At 47.2% G+C, this 25,073-nt stretch overlaps 1 protein-coding gene across 2 annotated transcripts in view; it reads right to left on the reverse strand.

Annotated features, from left to right (window-relative positions):
- SPTBN2 (spectrin beta, non-erythrocytic 2) overlaps nucleotides 1–25,073 on the reverse strand; it is a 994,900-nt gene that overhangs the window by 361,487 nt on the left and 608,340 nt on the right. For both annotated transcript variants that reach the window (XM_086938557.1, XM_086938558.1), the window contains exons 9-12: nucleotides 17,446–17,633; nucleotides 14,274–14,391; nucleotides 13,193–13,351; nucleotides 12,528–12,830 (exon numbers count right to left, since the gene is read on the reverse strand). In XM_086938557.1, coding sequence (XP_086794683.1) covers nucleotides 12,528–12,830; nucleotides 13,193–13,351; nucleotides 14,274–14,391; nucleotides 17,446–17,633 — 768 coding nt within the window. The remainder of the gene's footprint in view (nucleotides 1–12,527; nucleotides 12,831–13,192; nucleotides 13,352–14,273; nucleotides 14,392–17,445; nucleotides 17,634–25,073) is intronic.

A 25,073-nucleotide genomic window follows, 5' to 3' on the forward strand; every position in this document is an offset into this window, starting at 1 on the left:
CCTAGAAATAAATGAAGCCCTGTCACCTATCGAAAAAACTGATGCTTTCACAAAAGAATAGCCCTATCAGATCACCCACGCAAAAAATCTAACTTTCTCACAAATAGCCAGGCAGCTATTCCTAGTTTACATTTTTAAAAGAACCCCAGCAAGCAAACTAAGAACAAATATGAAGTATAAAGACACCTTCACTCATTTCATTCCACAGATGAAGCAGGCTACTGCAGAGAAATCCCTCTTGGCCTATCGTGCCCAACAGCCAATCAGTGTGGCAATAATTATTGGGTGACACACTACAATCATTATCACCTGGCATACTAACCGTGGTTTTACAACTACTCCCCTTGTGCCAAGGTCTGAATTCAAATTAAGCTTTGGAGTTCATAGGAGACTCGTTTCGTCCCCTCCTTCTAAACATCTGATGGTAAAATCAACCTCTCCACCCTTTCCCACATGTATGCCAATGATACTTAACCCCTTCCATGCTCATGACGAGCTCAGCTCGTCATGAGGCACAGTTGAGCTGTGCTGATGACGAGCTGAGCTCGTCATGATACACTGAGGATCACATATTTCCAGCACAGGAGGGGAAAATGCGCAGCAGCGATGTTAAACTACGTTGAAAGTTACCTCTGATAATCAATCTAAATGTTTAGCGTCCACCAACTAGACCGAACAGTCAGCATGTCTTTAATTGCATAAGCTATATATGGACTTGAAGACAAAGCTTTAAAATTACTTGTTATGAATACCTTTTTTGGTAGCAGGAATGGAGAGAAATCAGTTGTTCTCCGAACATCTTTGCTTTAATATGTGGGAAGGAGGATGAGATACTTGTCTTCCTCTGCCTTGTTCCACATCCCATTTTTAAACTGAACCTTTAACCGACTTTCTAAATTATGCTATCTACCTCATCAACTTTTATTTTTGTGGTCAGCCCAATAGCACAACTGACTCTTATAACTTCATTTCTGCCACAGCCAGACAGTAATAATATCGGTCAAACCTTGGGGTTACATTTGCAGAAATCATCAAATTCTATCACACATCTTCATATTGATCAGCATCCTCACAGAGCAGCCTAAGATCCAATTCCCATCTCTAATCCGTACAAAGCAACATCCATTAGTTGGTTGCGTAAATAAAGGAAATGGGAACACAGGACTCTGTTCATCCAAAAGTGCTTCCACTGCTTGACTGTCAAGCATTTAATCCATTTAAAGCATTTCTTCTAAAAACAAAAGCATGATCTTCTTAACCATAATATTTGCCAGCGTCCAAACAGATGCTTTTACTTTTCCAACACTGAGGGGATCTTAGATGTGCTTATTCTCTCACAACAATGAGAGGAAGAGAAATCTCAGTTATCTGCCACTGCTGCCTTCACTCCCGTATCTCATTCTTGAATTCACAGCGTTCTGGAACAAACTGAAGACATAGATGTTCAATGAAGCATTCCATTACTGGACTCTCTCAAACGTTGCAGATACCCAAGGAACTTAGCCTCTAACTAAAATATACGTTTTAATGTAACTGCATTTCATTTCACAATTTTAGGTCAGGACTGGAGGCGAGGATTATGCCTTCTTTCTCCACTTTATTCAACAGCAGTGAAGACACAATAAACTACGCTTCCCATGGAACAGTGGAAAAGCAGTAGAAAAGAAACACTGTGACAACCAATCACAACAATAGAGTCAGTGTCCAATAGGGAGACAGGGAGTCCAACTAAGTCCTCTGACATAATCCCCTCTTCCTTCGCTGCTCAGCAGCCTCAGATAAGTGCGCTCCTCAGTTTTCTTTACTGTCTAGCCCTTGGTTGATGTATTTGATTCATTTCAATATGTGTAGATGGTTTATTTCGAGACTATTATATTGCTACTGTGCTTGGTAGTATTTCCAAGGGTATTTCTTGGCGTCGCGCTACTTTCTGTTTTTCTGTTTATTTAGGCTTTGTTGGCCGTTGCCGTCAGGTGTTTGTGGCGGCGCGAGTTCTCTCGCTGCGGTTCTTTGGGGCTGCGGGCAAGAGGTCCATTTTTCCGTCCCTACGCGGCTCTGGCTGGATGGCTCCTAGGTCCTCCCGCCGATAGGTGGCGCGGGAGGCTGACTCTGACGCGGCGTGGTGTTTGAAGTTTCTTCAGGAATTCGAGCACCGCGCACGTGTCCGCCATTACGGGAGCCCTGGTCTGAAACTGAAAGCCCTGTTGGAGGTCCGTACACGGCATGATAAAAAGTGCGCATTTGCTGTTTATGAAATAATTACGCTCCGTGTCCTGCGCAGGTATTTGCAAGGCTTTGGAGTCCTGTACTGCTTTTTCCTATAACGCTTCACTAGTTGAGGTCTTGAACCGGCCTGATAAGGCCTACTTTGGGGACAAGCTCCAGACCAGTGGAGACCCTTGAGTGTGTGGGTCTCGAGTATTGTTTGTATTCTGTCTTTGCCAGCACTAGTCCCCGGGGCACACTCCCCATACCAATCTGCGGTTTCTGCCGCCTTAACGTACAGGCTGACACCCAGCTTCATTGATTGTGCCATTGTGCCCTCTACTCCTTTCCACCCCCAGCCACATTATCACTCCCTTATGGAGTACTATTAAGATTATTCTGAGGAGGCTGACCCCCTCGAAGATCTACCCTGGGGTGATGCCTTTTACGAGGCGTTGGATTCCTCTATCTACCAGGCAGTTGACCAGGCCATTTCGCCTTTGGAAAATAGTCTTTCCCAGCAAATTAACCAGGCGTTCTCATGCCATGAGCAACGCTTGGCGACGGGACCCTCTACTTCCGCCCCTGTCTCCCCCCCCCCCCCCCCCGGCCCCTCAGAGCCTCCGCTTGCGAAGCGCGCCAGACCACCAGGAGTGGCTACTGACGCTTTTGAGCCTGTGACTAGCCAAAATCTGATCCGACTTCCCAGCCTACCGACCAAGATGCAGCTGGCGAGACCCTGGCTTCCCTCCTATTTCTCCGCACCTCAGCTTACTGCTGATATGTTAAACCCAAACAACATTGTTCACCCCCGGTCCAAGGATTGGACCCGGCAGAAAAAGTGGCGGCTTACGTAGCAGAGCATATCCGTCGGCCACTGGAAAAGGAGGCTCGCACCTGCTTGCGGGCGGAGTGCACACGTCCTTCACTTGAAGGAAAGGTGGCCATGACCCCGGAAATAGATGCCTGCATGTCCACCTTTCTCCAAAAACTCATCCGTGACCCGAAGAAGGGCATTGACAGATCCTGGAGGGCCTGCCATGATAAGCTCTTAGACGCTTTAGGCTCAGCCACCAAAATCCTGGATATGGCGGAAGAAGCCAAAGAATTTGGATCCATCATCTCCCCTGAGGCCCTTTCTAACTGGGCGCAAAGAGTAATTGTTTTTCTGGGAAATGCAAATTGTGCCCTCAATACTGAGCGCCGTAGGTCCCTACTTATAAAGATAGATCCCAAGTTGGGGGACCTTGCTGATTCCGAGGTCGGGGCAGTTGCCCAAGGCGTGCTCTTTGGAGAGCCTTTTGTAAAAGAGCTTGGCAAATTCGTCAACTCCTTTACGTCTTTGGACCGTGCCCAATCCACGATAAAAAAGGTTTTTCCCCGTGTTTTTTTCGCAGGGCCGGTCGAGGCAGGAGCCCCTCGACCAGTCGGCAATACCCCCAGGGCAACCAGAAAGGCTACGGGCAATACCAGGACCAGTCCCACTTCTGGAATTTCTACCCCACCCGAGGTCGGCGTGGGAAAGGAAGAGGATTCCGTGGAGGATCTTCAGCCTCTAACGCAGGGAAGCGTCCAACCTTCTTCCCTGTTAAGCATAGGGGGGCGACTGGCAAGTTGTTACCAGGCTTGGTTGTCCCTAACACTGGATGCGTGGGTACTTCAAACCATACAGGAGTTTCATATAGAGTTCATAGGACGCCCGGTTCAGAGGTCTGGACCCAGGCCTATCCAGTTTTCGCAAAAGGACGCAGCCTTGGTGGACGAGGAAGTTGCCTCCCTCCTCAGCAAAGGCGCGGTCTCCCTTGCATCCTTGCAACCCCAGGGGTTCTTGAGTAATCTGTTTTTAGTGGACAAGATGGACGGGGGCAAGCGCCCCGTTATCAATCTCAGCGAGTTCAACAAATGGCTGGTGTATCGCCATTTCAAAATGGAGGGGATTAATCTCCTCAGTGATATTCTGCGTCCGCACGACTGGATGGTCCGCTTGGCCCTCAAGGACGCGTACCTTGTGATCCCGATCTTTGCTCCCCACAGGCGTTTCCTTCAGTTCGCCTGGCGAGACCGCATCTACGAATTCACTGCCCTTCCTTTCGGTCTATCTTCGGCGCCTTGGTGCTCCACCAAGGTCCTCAAACCGGCGGTGGAGTTCCTGCGGGCCCAGGAGATCAGGATGATTGTCTACTTGGACGACCTCCTTCTGCCCTCGGCAGTTGATTTCTCAGCTCCAAGTGACCGTGTCGCTCCTTCAAGACTTGGGCTTTGTGATCAACAAGAAGAAATCTTCGCTGCAACCTGTCCAATCGCGTGAAGTAGTGTGGCTCACTGGTTAGAGGCGGCAGACCCGAGAGCAGAGGACGGCCCGGGACCAGGGTTCGATTCCCGGCGCGGCAGGTTTCTGGACCAGGGTCAGCGGACTCGATAATTCTCTCGCCTCGGTGCCCACTCTGATCAGCGTTCACACTCGGCAACTCTGGGCACTAGCTTGCCTCATCTTCACTAACGGCCCCACCAGACCGCCGGGGATGCCTGGTCTCACCCTGGAGATACCCATTAAGGGACCATCTCTCAGGGAAGCCAGGAAGGGTTTCGCAGCGGTCGAAGCGCCTTGGGACCCTCCGGGTAAGTAGTGCGCTATATAAATGCCTATACATCGCTTACATTCTTGGGGTTCGTGATCTACTCCACAACATCTACGCTCAGTCTTCCATCCAGAAAGGTGGTGACAATTCGACAAGCTCAGGCGTGTCTTTGCCCAAAAGCAGGTGTCCCTGCGCCTACTGGCCCGCGAAAGGGTTCCCATACTCCCACAAGGTCCCATTGTCCTTGGAGGCGAGAGGCGAGAGCCGAGATCCAGTGGTGGTTAGACCACATGGAGGCCTGAATGGCCGGGCGATCTTCGACTCAGCCGCAGATTTGGTGATCGAGTCAGACGCCAGCAGACAAGGTTGGGGCGCCAGATGCGGGGCTATGGCTACAGGAGGTTTGTGGTCTCCAGAAGAACAAAAATTGCATATCAATTGTTTAGAGCTCCTCGCGGGCTCGTTTGCGTTGCGTTGCTGGACGAGAGAGTCTGTACAGTCCTGTGTCCTTCTGAAGATGGACAACGTCTACGCCGTCCGTTATGTGAACCACCTCGGGGGCACGCGGTCCAAGGCCCTTTCGGACCTGGCGGCGAACTTTTGGCAGTACTGCCTGGACAGTCAAATCTCTGTCACAGCGGAGTATCTTCCGGGCAGAGACAACTCGGAAGCGGATTTTCAATACCGTCACTTCAGGGATTCCAGTCTTTGGTAACTGGATCAGTCCGTCTTCTCTCGGCTGAACGAGCTTTGGGGTCCTTTTTCGGTGGACCTGTTTGTTTCCAGGCTCGATCATCAGACCCCTCGGTTTTTCAGTTAGAGACCGGATCCCTTGGCGATTGCCTCGGACGCTTTCTTGTAGGACTGGAGTCTGGAGCAGGGGTATGCGTTCCCGCCTTTCGCAATGATCACGCGGACTTCAGCGTAAGTCCGGAGGCAAGGGGCGGACCTGGTGTTGGTCACCCCTATGTGGAGGTCTCAAGTCTGGTTTCCAGTTCTTCTGGAACTTTCTTGGGATTTTCCAATCCTACTCCCCCCACTTTCCAACTCTCCTCACAAATCCAGACAGGCTTCCTCATCCCCTGGTGGAGACAGGATCGCTGTTTCTCATGGCGTGGCGGATTTCAGGGGCCGTTGGGAGGCCCCAGGTCTTTCGGAAGCAGCTGAGAGCCTCCTCTCAAGGGCTTGGGCAGGCAGTACTGTCAAGAGGTACAAATCGGCATAGGGAAAGTGGTCCCATTGGTGTATGCGAAGGGGTTTCGATCCCCTGGGCGCAGATGTGGTTCACATCGTGAATTTCTTGGCGCAGCTTGCTTCAGACGGGCTTGCTTACCGCACCATCAACACTTTCAGATTTGCCATCTCCTCCGGTCATGTCCCGGTTCAAAGATCCCCCGTTGGGGAACATGCTTTGGTTTGTCGGCTTCCAAGAGGGATTCGCCTGTCCCTACCCCCAGAACCATGTTACTCAGCTCTGTGGGACGTCAATCAGTTCCTTAATCTGTTTTATCTTGGCAGCCTAACCGGTTTCTTTCTAGGAAGGAACTCTCAGCGAAGTTAGCAATGCTTCTCTGCTTGATTTTGTGATGACGGGTCTCGGATGTCCGAGCACTGGACTTATCTGGAAGAATGTACACTCCAGAGGGTGTGACTATCACCCTTCTCAGGTGAACCAAATGCCATACTAGAGTTATCTCCTACCCAGAGTTCCCAGATTCTCCAAAGTTGTGCGTTGTGAGGTGCCTCAAGGCCTATGAAGAAATGACAGATGACATTCGCCCAGCCAGTGAGCGTCATCTCCTTATCGCGCTCCGGAAACCCTTTCGGCAGGCTCCTCTCCCACCATCGCAAGATGGGTCGGGTGGATAATGCAGGAGGCAGGCATTAGTCTCCGTCACTTTGGAGCGCATTCTGCTCGGGGGCGATGGCCTCTAAGGCTTATACTTGGGAGCCAGGCTGGAGGATATACTCAACGCAGCCGACTGGTCGTCGGATTCTACCTTCAAAAGGTTTTACTTTAAGCCAATTCTGAATATGGCTCAGCTGGTGGTGGATAAGCTTTAAACAAGCATAATCCTCGCCTCCAGTACTGACATACAATGAAAAATTTCCTAGCTAACGTAACGGAAAGTTTCAATTCTATTAAGGACTTGGAGGCGAAGATTATCCTACCCAGCGTTCCTGGAGGAAACCCCTCCCCGTACTGCAGTAAGTAATGATCTTGAGTTAATTGTTATGCTTTGATTGTATGCTTTAATGTTGCTTTAGTTCCTTACAGGGTCTTCGGTGACTTCTGTATGGTAATTGTTCCCAGTTGTTTCAGGTTCTGATTCCCAAAAGCAAGATGTCTGAGATGCCATGGTGGACTGCATTCACGGTCAGAAAGAGCCCAGGAGCGAAGAGAAGAGCCTCATCAGATGCCGCAGAAGGCGGAGAGTAGCAGAGCCCATATAAACCGACACTGGATAAGTGCAGGCGCAGGACAGGCAAGCACTGCTCTATCTCTGATGTCTTACCTACCTCATCTCTGAAGAGAGAAGATAAAAACCTCCTATAGCAATAGCAATGCAGCCACAGCGAGACCAAGTATGCAACCTTTAACTTAGACAAACACAAGAGTGATGACCTATCAAACCCACCCCAAGCGTATGAGCGGGAGGAAGAAGAATACAAGAAGTAACCTCGGAGGGCGTTGCAGGCCCACCATATCCATTTTGTACTCTCACAGTCGGAACTGGACCGAGGCGGGGGGTTTCATATGCAAAGACAGAGTATCAAGGGCAGTGCGGAAATCTCGTGAACCGCTATAGACTTGGCGGGGGGGGGATCTTTTTGCTGTCACACGCTCACATATCAAAAAGCAGGGGGAGGGGAGGGAGGGGGCGGACGGAGGGAGGAGGGGAAGGGGAGATTGCGATTGAACACCACGGTACAGAAGCATGCATTACTTTTTCTTTATGTCTTTACTATCTCTTCATCCCTACTCTTACCTAGCCACAGCCCAGGGGTGCATCTTTGAGCGGGAGGTGCAGACCCATGGCGTCCAAAGCAAGTAAAACACCGATAGGCGGCGACACCAAGAAACCACCATGAGCACATCAATACAAGCCAGTCAAACCACAAACCTCAAGGTAGTGTCCCTAAACGTCACAGGCCTCAACCACCCAGTCAAACGTAGAAAAACGCTTGAATACTTGGCAAAGCTGAAGGGGGACATCTATGTACTACAAGAAATGAAGCTCTCACAAGAAGAGGCGTCAAACCTGAAAGCGAGATGGATAGGGGAGATCTTCTGCTCACCAGCCAAAAACAAGAAGCGAGGGGTAGTCACAATAATAAGCAGGAAGGCCAACCTGACCCTAGGAAAAACACAAACAGATAAAGAAGGAAGACTACTACTAACGAGTCTGAAAAGGGGAGACGAAACAATACACATAGCCAATATATACGGGCCAAACTCGGATGACAAAGAATTCTGGGAAGGGATCACCACCACACTGTCAGCACTCCCCCAGGAAGCCTCCTCCTCGTGGCACGAGACATGAATCAAGTCTTAGATCAAGCAATAGACAGGCACCCGCACAGAGCAAGTTACGACACCCACAACCCCAACATCCTGAAAGACGTCTGCACCAAGCTTCATCTCACAGACCCATGGAGGTTGCAGCACCCTGATGCACGCGAATATACATTTTACTCACACCCTCACAACTCCTACAGCAGGATAGACTACATCCTGATGTCCAACACGCACTCACACCTGATTGACTACACAGAAATAATGCCAATAACCATCTCGGACCACGCGCCCATCACGCTCTCAATGTACGGGAAACATAACGAGAAACCAACTAGCAGATGGAGACTGAACAGCGATATCCTACAGAACCAGAGCAACATTAAGGAAATAGAAGAGGCCATAAGAGAATATCTGGACCTTAACGACAACGACAAAGTGGAGAAAAGCGCCATCTGGGATGCCCTAAAGGCAACAATCAGGGGGAAACTAGTAAACATCAAGGCCAGGATGAAAAGAAGCAGGAACAAGACGATAAAGGAACTAGAAGGGCAAATTGACTTCCTAGAGAAAGGACACTGCGCAAACATCACAGACAAAAAAACCCTAACAACCTTAACAAAGAAAAAATATGAGCTAAATAGGATCCTGAGTGAGAGAGCAAACACGTGGATAAACAAATTCAAAGCCATAAACTTATGCTCAGCTAACAAGGCAGGGAAACAACTAGCATCACACCTGAAAGCGAAGCAGAGGCAGTACTCGATCGCAGCCATAAATGACCAAAAAAAAACAAATCACAGACTACGAACGAAGGTATCCTAGAAGTCTTCAGACAGTTCTACCAGGATCTATACAGAGCAGATGCAAACCTGGACGGAGGGAAGAACCTGCTTGGTAGAACCAATCTGCCAACACTAACATCCGCACAAAAGGAACTACTCGAAGAGGACATAACAGATACGGAAATAGACGCAGCAGTCAACAAGCTGAAACTGAACAAGGCACCGGGGCCAGATGGATACACCGCAACCTTCTACAGAAAATTCCTCGATCAACTCCGACCAATCATGGCAGAGACGTACACACACTGTATCCGCAAAGGAAGGATGACTGACTCAATGCCAGAAGCCAACATCATTGTAATACCCAAAGAAGGTAAAGACCCGCAACTCCCGCAAAACTACAGACCCATATCACTCATGTGGACTGCAAAATCTACGCAAAAATACTGGCAAATAGACTAAACAGAGTACTGCCGCAGCTAATTCATAACTCACAAGTAAGCTACATCAAAATCAGACTGTCCCAAGATAACACGCGACTGCTCTGTCACCTCATGAAATAAAAAATAAAGCACACAGTGAGGAACAGGCCGTGATGATAGCACTCGACGCCGAGAAAGCATTTGACAGAGTCTCCTGGCCTTTCCTAGACTGATGCATGGAGAAATTCGGTTAGGGCACCAAATATAGAACAATGGTAATTGCCCTGTACAACAAACCAAGGGCCAGAGTTGTAGTGAATGGAGGCACATCGGAACAACTGATGCTGGAGAGGGGCACAAGGCAAGGTTGCCCCCTAACCCCAGGACTATTCCTGCTAGCACTTGAACCCTTACTAGCCATGATCAGGGACAACAACGCCATAACCGGTGTCAAAATCAAAAACAAAACAGTGAAACTCGCAGCGTACGCAGACGACTTCCTTATCACAACTACAACACCATTCACGTCAATCACAGCACTAATGAACACCATAGGAGAATACGCAGCAGCATCAGGATACAAGCTCAACAAAGACAAATCTGAGTGCAAGCCGATGAACGTCCACACCACAAGAGCAGTACTGGGCCAATCGGGCCTTACCTGGCAAACAAAGCCCCTAAAGTACCTAGGACTACTGTTCGGGAGAGACCTAAAAGCGACCCTAGAACACAATGAAGAAGCAACGCTGAAAAAGATAAAGGAGAGGTTAGATCTCTGGTCGCCCAAATACATCAGCTGGTGGGGGTAGAGTCGAAACAATTAAAATGATGGTCACACCGGTCGTTAACTACACACTCAGAATGCTGCCCATAGCATTTACAGAGAGTTTCCACAAGAGGCTAGACAAACTAATAAACAGATTCATATGGAGAGACAAGAGACCAAGAATCCGCCTGCAGAAGCTGAAACTAACGAAGAACCTGGGCGGGCTGAACATAGCAAATTTTAAACACTTCCAAACGGCATGCCTAGCCAAGCAAGGAATCTTCTGGGTCACAAATACAAACGACTACGAGCCGGAGTGGCTGAAAGTGGAAAAGAATATCCTGGGAGGGCTAAGCCCAATTGCATTACTAACAGCTAACAAGCACCCTCACAGACTAAACCCATCATCAAACACACCAAAGACGCCCTAATGAAGGTGGACAAACTTATGGAACAGAGAATCAGGGGAACGAACTGGGAATCAATCTGGTACAACTCAAACATTGTATACCAGGGAAAGACGCTAGACAATGTAACATGGATGGACTGCGGAATCACCACGCCAAGCCAACTGGGAACGAGAAACTCCCCCATCACCTTCCAAAATCTGAAACAAATCCACAGCCTCCCAGACATAGAGCTTTACACATTCCTGAAAATAAAAACGGCCACAACGAAGGGAAACCCAAGCAAAAAACCTCTGAGCATCATCAAATATATGGACAACCTCAACTCCACAGGCCATCACACAGCAAAAATCTACAAACTATTGTGTCCCCAAACATACACGCTAAACAAGAAAGTGATGAGCTCATGGGAAGCACTGACAAAAAGACAACTCAGCGACGAAGAAAAAAGCAAACTGTGGAGGTCAGCCACAACCAACAAAGTCACACCACAATTGGCGCAAACGAAATTCTGGCTCCTCCACCGAGCCTACTGGACCCCAGCGAAACTACACAAAGCAGGCATAAGAGACACCGGAACATGCTGGAACTGCGACAAAAAGGATGGCAGCCTGGAGCACCTCATCTTCGAGTGCCACAAGGTCAGAACCCTCTGGAAAAAAGTGCACAACTTCATCAACGCCGTCACAGGCAAAGTGATACCAATCACCTTCATCGGCCTAGTCACAGGTTTCATGTCCGACTGCCTAGAAAACAAAGAAGAAAGAGACCTAGTGGACATCCTACTAACCGCAGCAGTGAAAATCATACTAACAAATTGGAAAGACACGACCAAAGCCACTTTCAAGAACTGGATGAACTGGGTCACTTTCCTCAGAAGCGCGGACAACATCACCGGCAAATCCTCGAAGGACTACAATGCCAAAAACGACATGTGGGAAGCCCTCGACGCACACTTAGAAACACGCCGGACCTGAGCCCCCCCCCCCCCCCCCCTACCTCTACTCTCTCTATTCTCTCTCCAGGGGGGTAATGTTGCACAAGCACAGGCCAAGAATAATGTATACAGAGCACAAACAGCCCAACCCACCCCCGAATGTATACCCCCCCTGTATTGCTCTGTACTGTCTGTATCTTCTGATATGCAAGTATATTTTAATAAAAACTTTTTGAAATTTAAAAAAAAAAGAGAGAGTAAGAGGGCATGATGTCAGAGGACTTTGTTGGACTCCCTGTCTCCCTATTGGACACTGACTCTATTGTTGTGATTGGTTGTCACAGTGATGTTTCTTTTCTACTGCTTTCCCACTGTTCCATGGGAAGCGTAGTTTATTGCGTCTTCGCTGCTGTTGAATAAAGTGGAGAAAGAAGGCATAATCCTCACCTCCGAGTCCTTAATAGAATTGAAACTTTCCGTTACGTTAGTGACCTGAAGCTCACTAGCAAAGGTCAGCAAGTCCTTTTTCTTCTCTTCACTAATGAAGACCACCAGGTCCAGGCTCTAGCGGTCTTCTAATGAAAACCACTTCTGCATTCTAACTAAGTGCTTGTAAAATTGGTAAAAGCTACATTCAATCTTGTGACAAGTAAAATTCACATGTTTCAGCTCTTCTGTAGGTGCAACAAGAGTATTTTGGTTCTACATAATTTAAGAACCTCAAGCCAACGTCTAAGCTTGTACACTACAACAGATGAACTGATGCTCTAGCACATCAGCAGTACACACAATGTCAAGCACACCAGGCATCGAGGTTAATTTCTGTATATTAACTTGCTATAAAAAAAAACTTTTTCTAGACCGTTAAATCTTTTACAAGACGGAGATTTGTTACAATAATGTGCACACCTTCATATCCTCCATCCAGTCCATGAGGTGCATCAGATCCTGGAACATCTTTTGAAGATCCAAGTTCATGTTAAGCCGCTCACGGCGAGCTGCCACCAATTCCCGCAGGTAGTCCCAGAGTCGGGTGACATTGTTCTTCCTAGCCAAAATACGCTTGATGTCATGGTACCGTTCAGCTTCCAGCTCTGCAGCCACTGCATGCACTGCCTGCACTCGCTCACTGTAGGCTATAATGTCAGTTTCGATGGCCTCATGCTTACGGACAGCAGCTTCCACTGCAGGCAGGTCTAGGCCAAAGTTGTCCTAAAGGGAAGAATGTAAAACATGAGCAAGTGAATCTCAACAATTCAATCATCAAATACCAACAGTATCTGGAATCAGTGGTGCATGGATTTTAATACCTGATGCACCAACTCAACTAGACATCTGTGCATTTACGTTACTCACTAGGGCCTTTTGAAGCAGAATGTTACTCTCCTGAGACTTGTGAAGCAGGATACAATTCAAGTGAGATGCATGAGCACAATGTCAATCACGTCTGACATGAGCAGCAGCATCCCTTGCCTGCTTCTTAATCGGACACTGAGAAACCTACTTTTGTCTATGAGAGGCACATATAGCCCCTTAAAGCACAACCCGATTAACAGGTCAAAGTTCTGACTCACCTGAGACACGAGCCGTTGATTCTCACTTAGCCAGGTTTCCCTCATCGCTGCCTTTCGGTCGAATCTTGCAGCCAGCTGCTCCAGCTTTTCCTGACGAATGAGCTCGTTTCTAAGTGCCAGCTCTCTTTCGTGCTCAGCCTTCTCCAGTCTCTCCCATGCCTGCAGAGAACAGTGATATACAAAGAAAGGATTTAGAAAAAGCTTCTTCGTGACACTCATTACAACAAATACGGAGAAACCCTGAAAGTTGTGTGCATAACAGCAGCATGTGCTCACCTATTTTTTAATCTCAACACCTTGAGACTCAAACTATTCAAGATCTTCCTTTTAGTCCCCCAGGTCCTACACTAAGCTATAGCCCTGTAAATGCTACTGGAAGAAGGATAATGACAAGAGCTCACACTTTTTAATGATCGCATACTTCTCTACGTCATGACAATCCATTTTCTACAATCAATATCCAAATGGGAAAGGACAAAGACTGTCCTAGGTGCTATCTTTAGACAACTCTTCAGGTATTATCCATGGGGCAAAACAATGTCTGTCTTAAGAGCTGCAATAGGTGGCCTAAGCTAAGCAAATCTTTGATAGGCGAGGAGGGGGCCTTGCTCTTTTTTCAACAAACACTTAAAGTTTCCCAGTGCAGAATATCTCCCTCAACAAATAGCACAAGTGTCTGCAGAGACTAGAAAATATCAACTGGTACGATCAACTGGTACAAGTGAAATTCTACTGCACTTTAAAAAGAAATCCTCATTTTATTTAACTAGTTTTCCATTTAAATGAAAAAATAGATTGAATACATACATGCACATGTATAGAAATATTTTTGCTACTAAACAGTCCATTGGCAATTAAAAAGATTTCTCTACTCTACAGTCGCCTTTTGTAGTTGAAAGTTACTATAACATTGCTTATTTATTTAAATTACTGAAATACACTGCTGTGTTATGCACCTTTCTTTAACAAATACAAAATGACATTTGGGATTTACAGATGAGACAAATTTACAGTCCCTTTCTGACATCACAAGCTTCCCAAAGGCGCACATTGTTGGGCTCTCTCTTCCTAGCCGACTTACTCGATTGATGTCAAAGATGAGTTTGCCCTCACGCGGGGTATACACTTTCTGGTTATTGGCTCTCATTTTACTCTGGATGGTGAAGAGCAGTACTTCCAGATTACCTTTTTCCGTGAACCTGCCAGATTAAATGAAAATTATTATTTTTTTTCAATATCAATTTTCCACCTAGCACACTATGTATACATGTGTACTGCATTTTGTATTTTACCTTTTTCCTGTGTGATGTAAACATAAATTAACTAATTGACTGAAATAGCACGAATAATGTTATGTTACTGTACATTGAAACAAATGCTTCAAACCGCTCTCTCAAGTGGGGTGAAGTTTGCTTAGTCTGAGGAGTTTCCACAAAATATCTTGTTAGACAGATTTTACACAAATAAGGCCTTTTGTGAGATGGTTTTCCTTTTAAAAGGGAGTTTTTAAATAACTTTCTCTTGCATACCTATGTCAAGCTGATGTTTCTCCCCTGCAACTTTTCGTTCACTCTTGCAGACTCGGTAAAGTTCAAGAAACATAACAAAAATGAAGAATAAAGGCAACTTCACACAACTCAGAGTAAAACAATGAGCAAATATTTTGGCCGTTTATTATCAAATCACTCACCCCCTTTCCCCGTTCATTGATCACATACCAAATACAAGGTAGACAGTCATTACCTAGAGGCTGTCTGGCAAAATGTAGGTATGATCAAATAAAGAACGCAACTCAACTAATGTGGGTCTACTCCTCAATGCTGCTTGAACAATTAGCCAGCTGTACTAAATTGTATTTCAACTGTGATGACCACATAAATAGGGGAAAAGCATTTTATCCTTAAAAAGTATTGGCACGTGTTTTAGTGGCATTAGCCCCTCTCAGCATTGTTCGTCTTCAGTCACCAGTTGCCTGTAAATTATGTTAAGTGGGCTTTGCTTCAACACACAATAGCAACAGTAGAGCATCAACGTATTGATGTTTATAGGAAACCGTTCCAACTTCTAACTGCTGAAAAAGGCTTGGAAGATTCAAAGACCAACAACACACTAAAGCTGTTAATACACTAGGGTTGTTAACAATTTTCAATATAATACCTTCAATGTAGTGCTGTATTTTGCCATTAAATAGAAAATACCCAACTGAGTCTCTTGTTCCCCTTCTCCGCGTTACCCCAACTGAAACGACTGGGGCAGAGTATTCAAATACAGGGGAAATCATTCAACCTGAACTATTAGTTAGGAAGACAATCCATACATTTTAGAAAATTTCGTTTTCCTCTGCATCCCTTAAATACCTTATAGATCTAAAGAAAGACTTATTTGCCCTGATTGGGAGAGAAAGACCAGACATCATGAATTCATTTACAATTTATTTTCTGATTCCAGTTTCTTTCTGACCTGCGATTCAACAAACCCAAAATTGTCAGAGTCCTTGCATTTCTTATTGTGTCTTGAAATCCCAACTGAAGCTAAAATTCCTTCAAAGCTAACTTTCGCCACAGTTATGCCACTTTTTAGAAGAACATCTCGGTCTTTGAAAAAGTGTTAAACTGGGAAGTAGGTCTTACTGTGTTAGTAGTATACTCTGAACCCAAAATGGACGATTCACATCAATCCTTAAAACAGGCTACTCCTCTGCAATACTGTGGAGGACCACCAGTAGGATCAAATGAGCGTGGCAGGCAAATAAGCAGCAGCTGAGGACTAGGTGTATCTCTGCCTTGGATAGTACCATTTTTTTAAACTTATGTTGTTAATTGACACAATGATGAACAAATTACATTACATACAAGAAACTCAGCTTGGCCTTTGACCGTAAATCAGTCAGCACACATCGCTGAATCAATCTGGCCGACATTACAACTTTTTTCAGTACTAGGTAAAAAACCATTGATCAGCACATCTTTCCATCTCCATTTCAAGTAATCAATCGAAACTCCATCCCACACTTGTGCAATCTCGACTCCACTGACTCAATCTTTTCATACCGACCTCCCACTGTCCAATGAGCGGTCATTCATCAATGCATTATGATCAGTCTGGTTCTCTACCATCTCCTTCCCTAGCCTCAAAAAGCCCCCTATGTGTTCATCAACTCTTACCTCACGGGGCTACCACTCCCTTGCCACGCCCATTCATGCAAGTCCTCAATTGAGGACTGGCATCTGGGAGCAACAAGAGAAAGTTAAAGTATGACTATTTACCCTTTAGCCAGAAGCAATCTTAGGGTTACAATTCAGTTTCTAATTTTTCTACCTTTCTTAGGCCAAGATATCTTTGACTTTGTGTGAGAAGATGCACTGAGAGGGGAAATGAGGAACCGGGGAGAAAAAGTAAGACAAACAGCAGATTACAGGCATCGGACTTTGCGTTAGCATCTCCTGACAATGCACATACTACTCAACCTCACCACCAGAAGGTAGACACCACCAGAATGAAACATTTTAGTGTCCACTGAATGAAACCATTGTTCATTCCAAGTAAAATATCATTAACCAAATTCTTCTATCAACTTAAATAAGAGGATTACGTCAAGGAAGATATATGATGAAAACCACAAAAAAGGAAACAAGACCCAAAATATTTAAAACATTTAACAAAAAAACAAAGGAAGAAAAAACGGAAAATTATCAATGGTATGCTGTTGCAATGACCATAGTATCATAGGGAAGCCTGGGAGAGCAGAAAAAAGGAAATCAAAATGTCGCCAGCTAAAAACAGGAATTTGTCTACATTAAGCTGGTTGAATGGTGGCTAATACATGCTTTAGTGAGACCTTAGGTTTTTGGGGTCAAACAGTTGGATTTGAGTAATCTCAGACAAAAAGCATCTAAATACAAAGGCCTTAATCTCCCCCATACCATAACATCACACATGTTGCGTTGCGCCCAAAGTGGGCATCATGTGGACAAAGAACATTATGGTGAGTATCTTAACTGATATGTAATTGAGCTATCAGCTAATACTACCTCTCTCTTCATACATGTCTTCACATCCTGTTTTTTGTTTCCTTATGCTGAAGCGGGTGCTGTGCACAGCTTTAAAACTTTTACAGCATTTGTGTTTTGGATGCTAACCACATATGGATACAGCCTCTTCAAGGGCCAGCACCCTTTGCAAAGTCTCTCATATTGCTCTGCCTGCTTTCAACAATGTTTTTGAATAAACAGAAAATTATATTAGAAACTCACTTTGGGGGTTTCTCTACAGTGCGATAGGTGTTGAAGGCCTGCAGTTGGTTCTGCACTCCGCCAAGCGAGTTGGCCAGCTGCCGGTCATTCAGAGTGTGAATGGTCTGCTCAATCCACTGTAGAAGATCTGAAGCTAAGGTCTCGTACTTCTCAATCAACTGGTCCGCTTCGATTGCATAATCCAGCACCTGGAGTTTCAAAGAAAAGAAAGAAACGTTACCTGGGACCCAACAAAAAGTATTGTGCCAGTCCTAAAAAAGAATTTGACAGTACAAATCCTGAGATTTGCAAAATCATGATGTCTGTGATTGAAAAAGTACTTCTCAATGTACAAACGACCCTTCACTAGTGAGAAAGTATTTCCAACTTGTAAAAGGGCTTCTGAAATCCTTTCTGAATTGCAAATAAGTGGGTAAAATCACTGTCCTGTCGCGGGCCTACCGTAAAAGCATTAATTTGCAAAGAAGTTGACAACCACTTTTTAACCGGGAGAGAGAGCTCAGAGACTGCACACACTTCATCCTCATCCCCACTTAATGTGACCGTAGCCTTGCCAACGGGTTCAAAATGACGATTAAGGTCACAGCCACTGTGAGAAGTTGGCCTTGTATATGCTGTCCATTAGTTATAGTGGGCACCTAGCACCAGTCCAAACAACCCTTATTTATTTATTTTTTTGAAAACCTTTATTGACATTTCAACCAAATACAATCATGGGCCTACATCCCCCGGGGCTGGGCGCTAAGCAGTTAAGATTGACAGAGAACAAATTTCAAATCACATGCAGCACCTCGGGGAGCAGAATCACCATATGAACGTACTCTTGGTCACTGAACAGCACAATTAGAAAAACAGGATATAAAAGGTTTTCATTTTATAATATAAGATGGAAGGATCAGGTGCCGAACAATTTCCCAGCGGCGAAAAATGGCAGGCAGAATAGTAAACGTGTCAACAGTAAACTGCAATTGGTCAAATCAATGGCGCTGAAACAAACTGTTCAGGATATGAAGGAGTATTGCGGTCAATTCGCGCCTGCTAGTCACCTGCCCTAAGACCCAGAGAACACCACGAAAATTGAGGCACAGATAAAAAAGCAGTGGTCAATAAACCCACTGCACTGACCCAGAAAAAGAAAAAGACAAAGAAAGGTAAGAGAAAAGAACAAAGGCCATGGAAACAAATTAAAAACGATATATCCCCTCCCCCAACCCCCCACCCTGCACCCCTGCATATGACTACGGCCCCCCCCCCCAGCAGTGTGCCTGTCGCCCGAGAACCAAACCCGAAATATAGAAGAAGCAGAGAAAAAGAAAGGAAACCCCACCCAACGGGGAAGTGGAGGAGGGCGATAGTCTCTGCGCTCCCGGTCTCTCCCCCCCGCCCTAACGAAGGGGCCCCCCGAAGCCAGCACAAATAAAGTTGACCACCCCACGAAAATACCCCGGGGGGAACCACAAACCCCCCGCCCCGGAATCAGTCTGTTGATGAAGCAGTCTCGTTACCAGTAGATCCATCGCAAACAATTTAACCCACATTGTCAGCCTTGGCCCTGTCTATCAAAGTTGCCGAGTCCCTCGGATAAGTAAAGCCCCATCTCCGGAAAGTCAAGAGTCACACAGTAGCAATCAAAGCTTAGGGCAGCAAATGGGAGAGGAATAGCAGATCCCAACGTACACGGCTTGCACAAACGATGTCCCTCCCCGTCTCCGACGCCAAGCATCGCTACATCAAAGTTGCCGAGTCCCTCGGATAAGTAAAGCCCCATCTCCGGAAAGTCAAGAGTCACACAGTAGCAATCAAAGCTTAGGGCAGCAAATGGGAGAGGAATAGCAGATCCCAACGTACGCGGCTTGCACAAACGATGTCCCTCCCCGTCTCCGACGCCAAGCATCGCTACATCCGCCATGTTGGGAGACCGATTGGGGAGGGGGTGTGACTCGTTCCGATACAGGTTGTAGTGTAGGCCAACAGTGTCCAGCATGGGGGAAGCAGTGAAATGTTCCGAGAACTGTAGGACCAATGTTTCCGAGAACTTAAGAGAGTCATCAATCTCAGCACACACGATGAGTTCCATTTCTTCGGGGGCAGGCACAGCTTCCAGCACCGGGTCCAGACGCGCCACTAGGGCGTCCAACAGGAGGCAAGTCGGCTGCCGGGTCTCAAAAAGCAAATCAGGGCTTGCTCCCGGTCCTATGATCCCATCTGCTGCCGACAGCAAACGATTGACCTGGGCCCTCATCATCGCGCGAAGTGCCGCCAGTTCATCCATTACAATCCGCAAGGAAGGGCCACATTGAGCCCGTTCGGCCAAGTTCAACACGTCTGCAGGCATAACGATCCCCACGGAGAGACACCTCCTCCGGGGCAGGATACACCAGGGCAGAATCAAGCCGTGAGGGACGGGCCAGCAGCACGCAGCAACACGCGGCGGGACCCCCACCCCGGGGCACCAGCGGTGCTAGTGCCGGGCCACCGGGCCGGGGCCCCCCGTGACGCAGCACCGCGTGCCACCCGTCACCTCACCTCAGGCACAGCACCAGGCAGCAGATGGTTGCGAAATAGTCCAGGGACATTTTCAAAAGTTCCAAGGACCGGACCCAACCACTCTCCTCAGTCCGTTGTTGTTCACTTTGGACCCGGGTAGACCAGCAATCGAGACCCCGGCTTCCAGTCTGAGTTAGGCCTCAAACCATTTTCGATGTTAATTCACCCCAGAACATCCGAAAAATTCCGTGGTCACACCATCGGGGTGCTGACTAGTTCACCCACACGAATCCGGGGCAGGAGATCAGGATATTCAACAGGATAAGCGAGCATAGGACGGAGGTCAGCAGAGCCGGGAGACTATGCGGCCATCTTGGTTGGTGTCGTAGCTCCTCCTCCCAAACAACCCTTATTGATGATTCAGTTAAGGACAGCCTTTAAAGAAAGCTATCCTAGTGGTAGCTGTGGAGAGAAGCCTTCAGGTTAAGTCTCGAAGGAATGTAAAGCAGCTTCTTTTACCAGTTTATAACCTCCTGAATTACCAAATGAAAGGAGAACCACAAAGGTGTTATTATAACAATATTTATTTCTTACTAAAACTCTACTAATTCCTTTATGAGATTAGAGCACAAAGTGCATAATATAAAATCACTAGAACAACAGTAAATAGCACATTACACAGTGGGCTCCAGGTGGAGACCAAACCATATACTAAGAAAGTGGTATAACAACCACAACTTGACTAGACCCAGTGCCTAGAGCACGTAGAATCGCTGGGACCCCAAGGAACCACCCAAGGTAGTGACAAAGGGGACCCATGGGAAACACTTGCAGTGTGAGAACACAGTCGCAAGCTCAGTACAACTCTATGGGAAAGTCGCAGTTGGAATTTTAACGTTTAAGGACACTTAGGAGAGGACTTTGAGCAAACCCTTTTAAACTTAGAAGGTTCTAAGGCCAGCACCATGTGAGCACCGGAGTACTCGTGTTACCTAAACCAGGGAAGCCGTGTGCATAGGTATCAAATGGTGTCGGGAATCTTTGTTGTTTTCAATGGCGTGATGCTGCAAAGTGCTGCTGCCGTCAAGAGGAAAAGTGTCCTGTTGGATCCAAGCCTGGATCGAGGATGAGAAGAACCTGAAAGCAGAGGGGACAGAGTCTTGGTCACTTGCCAGTGACCAGGGGCTCGGTAGACGAATGCCCACCCATGTCGGGTGCTTCAGGTGAGATGGGGTGATGCTTGACTCTGCAGCCACGGGTCAAGGAGACGTCTACCAAAGTCCGCAGGCGAGCTGTCCCACAAAGGATGTCGAGTGCTAGGGTGTCAATGTCCGGATTGAACACCAACAAGCATTAGCAACTGCACCCCACGCAGTCAGCAAAAGATGCTTCGGTAAGGACCAGCAAGGTCCTGGTGACTCCCCAAGCGATGAAGAGTCAGGGCACGTCTGGAGCAACCAGGGAAGCCCACTGAAAGTTAAAGTTGCCTTCACAAGGACCCACAGGCCAATGGACCAGGGATCGCGAAGGGACCTCGAGAGGAATCACTAATTACCAGCCCACGGAACACTTGTGGAGTGTAGGCTGGTAATCTTCGGTGGCATCACTGCTCAGGGTCTGGACTACAAGTAGGCCAAAGCACAGCTTCAGAGGTCACCGGAAAGCAGATGCTTCTACAAATGGACACAGTGCCCAGGGGTTTGGGTTGCACGGTCCCAACGAGGTATACAGGTCTCCGGTTTGCTGAGCACACTAGTCAACCTCACGGACACTTGGAAACCCACCTCCTGTGTTGCAAAAGTCTTCGGAGTCCTCAGGAGCTTCGGAGTTGCAAACCGGTTAGATGAGTCTTTGGTGCCTGCTTAGCAGGGGAGTAACTTCTTTACTCCACAGGAAATTCTTCAGTCATCTAACGCTGTGTAGATCGTCGAAGTACTTGGTTTCTGTAGCAGAGTTTCGTCCAGGTAAATCTAAAGTCCTGTAGCCAGGGGTTCCTACTTTATACCCAAGGAAGGGGTGGGACAAACTCTGAGGACCCACCTATGGGATGGTCAGAACAGATGGGTGGCTTCACCCATGTCCTTTGTCCATTTTCGCGCCAGAGCAGGAGCAAATGGCTCCTGAAACCGGTTTGAGCTGGACTATGCACAGGGACACCAAATGTGCCCCCAGTGCAGACATCAAAGCACTCCCAGAGTGCACCCACTCAGCCCCAATACACTAAAGCCTGTCTGGGAGGTGGTTACACCTCCCTGTGACAGGAAACCTACTGTCAAGCCTCCCGTGCCGAAGTTTCGCCCAGCAGCAGGAGGGCAGACGCGTGTCTGTGGCTGGCAGCATCCATCTTGTGATACCAGGGTTCTGTAAAGCTGGTACCGGGTGTACCGGTGTGGTCATATTTCTCCCTCTATGAGAGAGGAATCATACCTCCCACACCAGTTACTGGTGTGGAGGTATGATTCCAAGGTGTTGGACACAAAACACAACAGATTTCTGAGCAGCCATTTTAAAGTTAGCATTTACCGCGAGGTTATAATGCACTAAGAGTATATGGTATGACTGCATCACAGAACAACCCCGGAGAATAGATTCTGAAGGCTGCAGAGGGGCTCTGCTCATGCATGGGCCCGCTCTCACATAAAACCCAGCACTCTGCCTTCAGGATTGATAAGATGTGCCATAGGGGTGACTGATAGGTTTTATATGTGCAGTGATAAGGTAAATATAGTGAACAAATATCTAAGTAAGGGGTGCGTGCACCACCTTACACAGGTTGCAGTAGCAGACCTGTGGTGTCAATTTGAGTGGCCTCTCAGGGGTGGTATAATACATTCTGCAGCCCCTGGGAGTCCTCTGGGGTACCTATGCCCCTGGGTATATAGAATACAATATACTAGAGACTTATAAGGGAACCCCAGAGATTCAGTGCACCCTCGAAACTGACGATATTGCAGACAGTGAAGCTGGGTTCTTCTCAATCTCAGTTTCCGACAATCACATTTTAAAAGGGTTTTTAGTGAATAGACCACCGGGATCAATGGTGTGGTATGCTTCGAGTCTGATTGACTGCTTGACGCAGCCAGCCCTCAGGTATGAGAGGCTTTTACTCCTGGGAGATTTGAATCTCAATTTTGAAGTCGCCTCTGATGTGGAGGCGCAAGAGATCCGTCGGAAATTAGCAAGACTACAAATGACCTTAAAATCAGAACTGCCTACACACTGTTTTGGCCATCTACTTTACGCGATTTTTGCAAATTGGGAGATGTTGACAATCAAATCCCTGATACCCGTGGTCTGGTCAGATCATTATTTGATCTCTTTTAAGGCAGCTGTCCCGGCAGTTAATATACGGGGTAAGGTGGAAATCAAGGAGAGACGCAGGAGATGGGCAGGTTTCTCCTCAGAGATGTTTAACAAGGCCCTTGGCCAGGGTGGGGCTCCAGGTGGGCTTGAGATATAGTCAGCGTGTGAGCCTCTGCATAGACGCATTATGGAGGCACTTGATAGCATTGCTCCCTGGTCGAGTAAAGGACTAAGGAGACAAACTAAATCTGCCCCAAGGAGAAGGCGGCATGGAAGCGTCTTGAGAGACGCTGAGGGAAAGGTTTCTCAGCAATAGACAGGAGCGAGTATAAAAACAATCTAAAGGATACCATGCCCTGATTAGAAAGACTCGGGCATCCTATTACAGAAGGAGGATTGAGGGAGCAGAGAACTCGGTGAAGGAGCTGTTCTCCGTTTTTAAAGAAATATCTGATCTATCCAGCACTGTAGCACCGGTGACAGGGTAAGAGGAATCCTGTAACCGAGTGGCAGAGTTCTTAGCGGACAAGGTGTAAAGGATCTACTCCTCCTTCCCAGAGGCGGCCAGAGAAGGCTGCACGGTAGAGGAGGTTTCAATCAACCTAAAGGGGACAGATTGCCTAGCGACCTTCAGAGTCCCTCCTCTGGACGCTCTAGGCATAATAGCTGCCAACATCAGATCTAGTTACCCTAAAGACCCTGCACCACCTAAAGTATTGAGAGGTAGTGGGGAGATCTTAGAGCCCTACATCAGACACCTATTAGAGCTATCTTTTAGCTCAGGAAAGGTGCCGAAATCTTGGAAAAAGGCAGTGGTGCTCCCCTTGAAAAAAAAAAGCCTAACGTTAGTTTGGAGCAATTAGACAACCTGCGCCCTATTTCGCTGTTACCTTACTTTGCTAAGATCGCGGAGAAGTTTGTTAACATTCAGCTGACGGCCCATATTGACGCTCATAAGCTGCTCCATCCCACTCAGTCAGGTTTCCGTGCTCTTCATTCGACAGAATCAGCGCTGCTCAATCTACCGAAACCTTACGGAAATTTGTAGACGAGGGTCAGACGGCGGCACTGATCCTGCTGGATTTAAGTGCTGCCTTTGACACTGTAGCTCATCACACGCTGCTACAGTGTCTAAAAAAGGGAGGAGTGGCAGGTAGCGTGGGATTGGCTGGAGTCCTTTCTGCAAGATCGCAGTTTTCAAGTGGCACAGAGACCATTTCGGTCCAAATTATTAGCCTGAAACAGGGGGTACCAAAAGGGTCCAGTCTTAGCACAACTCTTTTTAACCTGTATGTTGAACCGGTGGAGGAGATCACGGAAACATTTGGGGTGGAAATCGTGTCCTATGCAGACAACACTCAGCTGGTAGTGGCTCTGACACAACCAGAGAGGAAGGTAGCCAGCAATTTCAGCACTTGTTTGCAGGAATTGGCAGTTTGGATGGCGAACAATTGCCTCAAACTAAATGGAAAAAAAACTGAGGTGCTGATTGTTGGGAAGGCTCCTTCGTGTGGACCTCGGCTTGGTGGCCTCAAGCGCTGGTCCCGCTACCCTCACCTAGCGAACAAGTTATGAATTTGGGGGTATGGCTTGTTACTAAGATCTCATTTGAGCACCACACAAGACGGGTGGCAGGCACATTTTTCGGCATTCTGAGGGGTCTCAGGAAGACTCTGGACCTACTGCCAACGGTAGCCAGGAAAACCATGGTCCATGCATTAATAACATAGAGGCTAGACTATGGGAATGTCCTGTACCTGGGAGCGAATGCTAAGTGCATTCAAATGCTGCAGTGGATACAGAATGCTGCAGTGGATACAGAATGCGGCGGCACGCCT

The sequence above is a fragment of the Lissotriton vulgaris genome, chromosome 9, assembly GCF_964263255.1.
Source record: "Lissotriton vulgaris chromosome 9, aLisVul1.2, whole genome shotgun sequence".
Taxonomy (NCBI): domain Eukaryota; kingdom Metazoa; phylum Chordata; class Amphibia; order Caudata; family Salamandridae; genus Lissotriton; species Lissotriton vulgaris.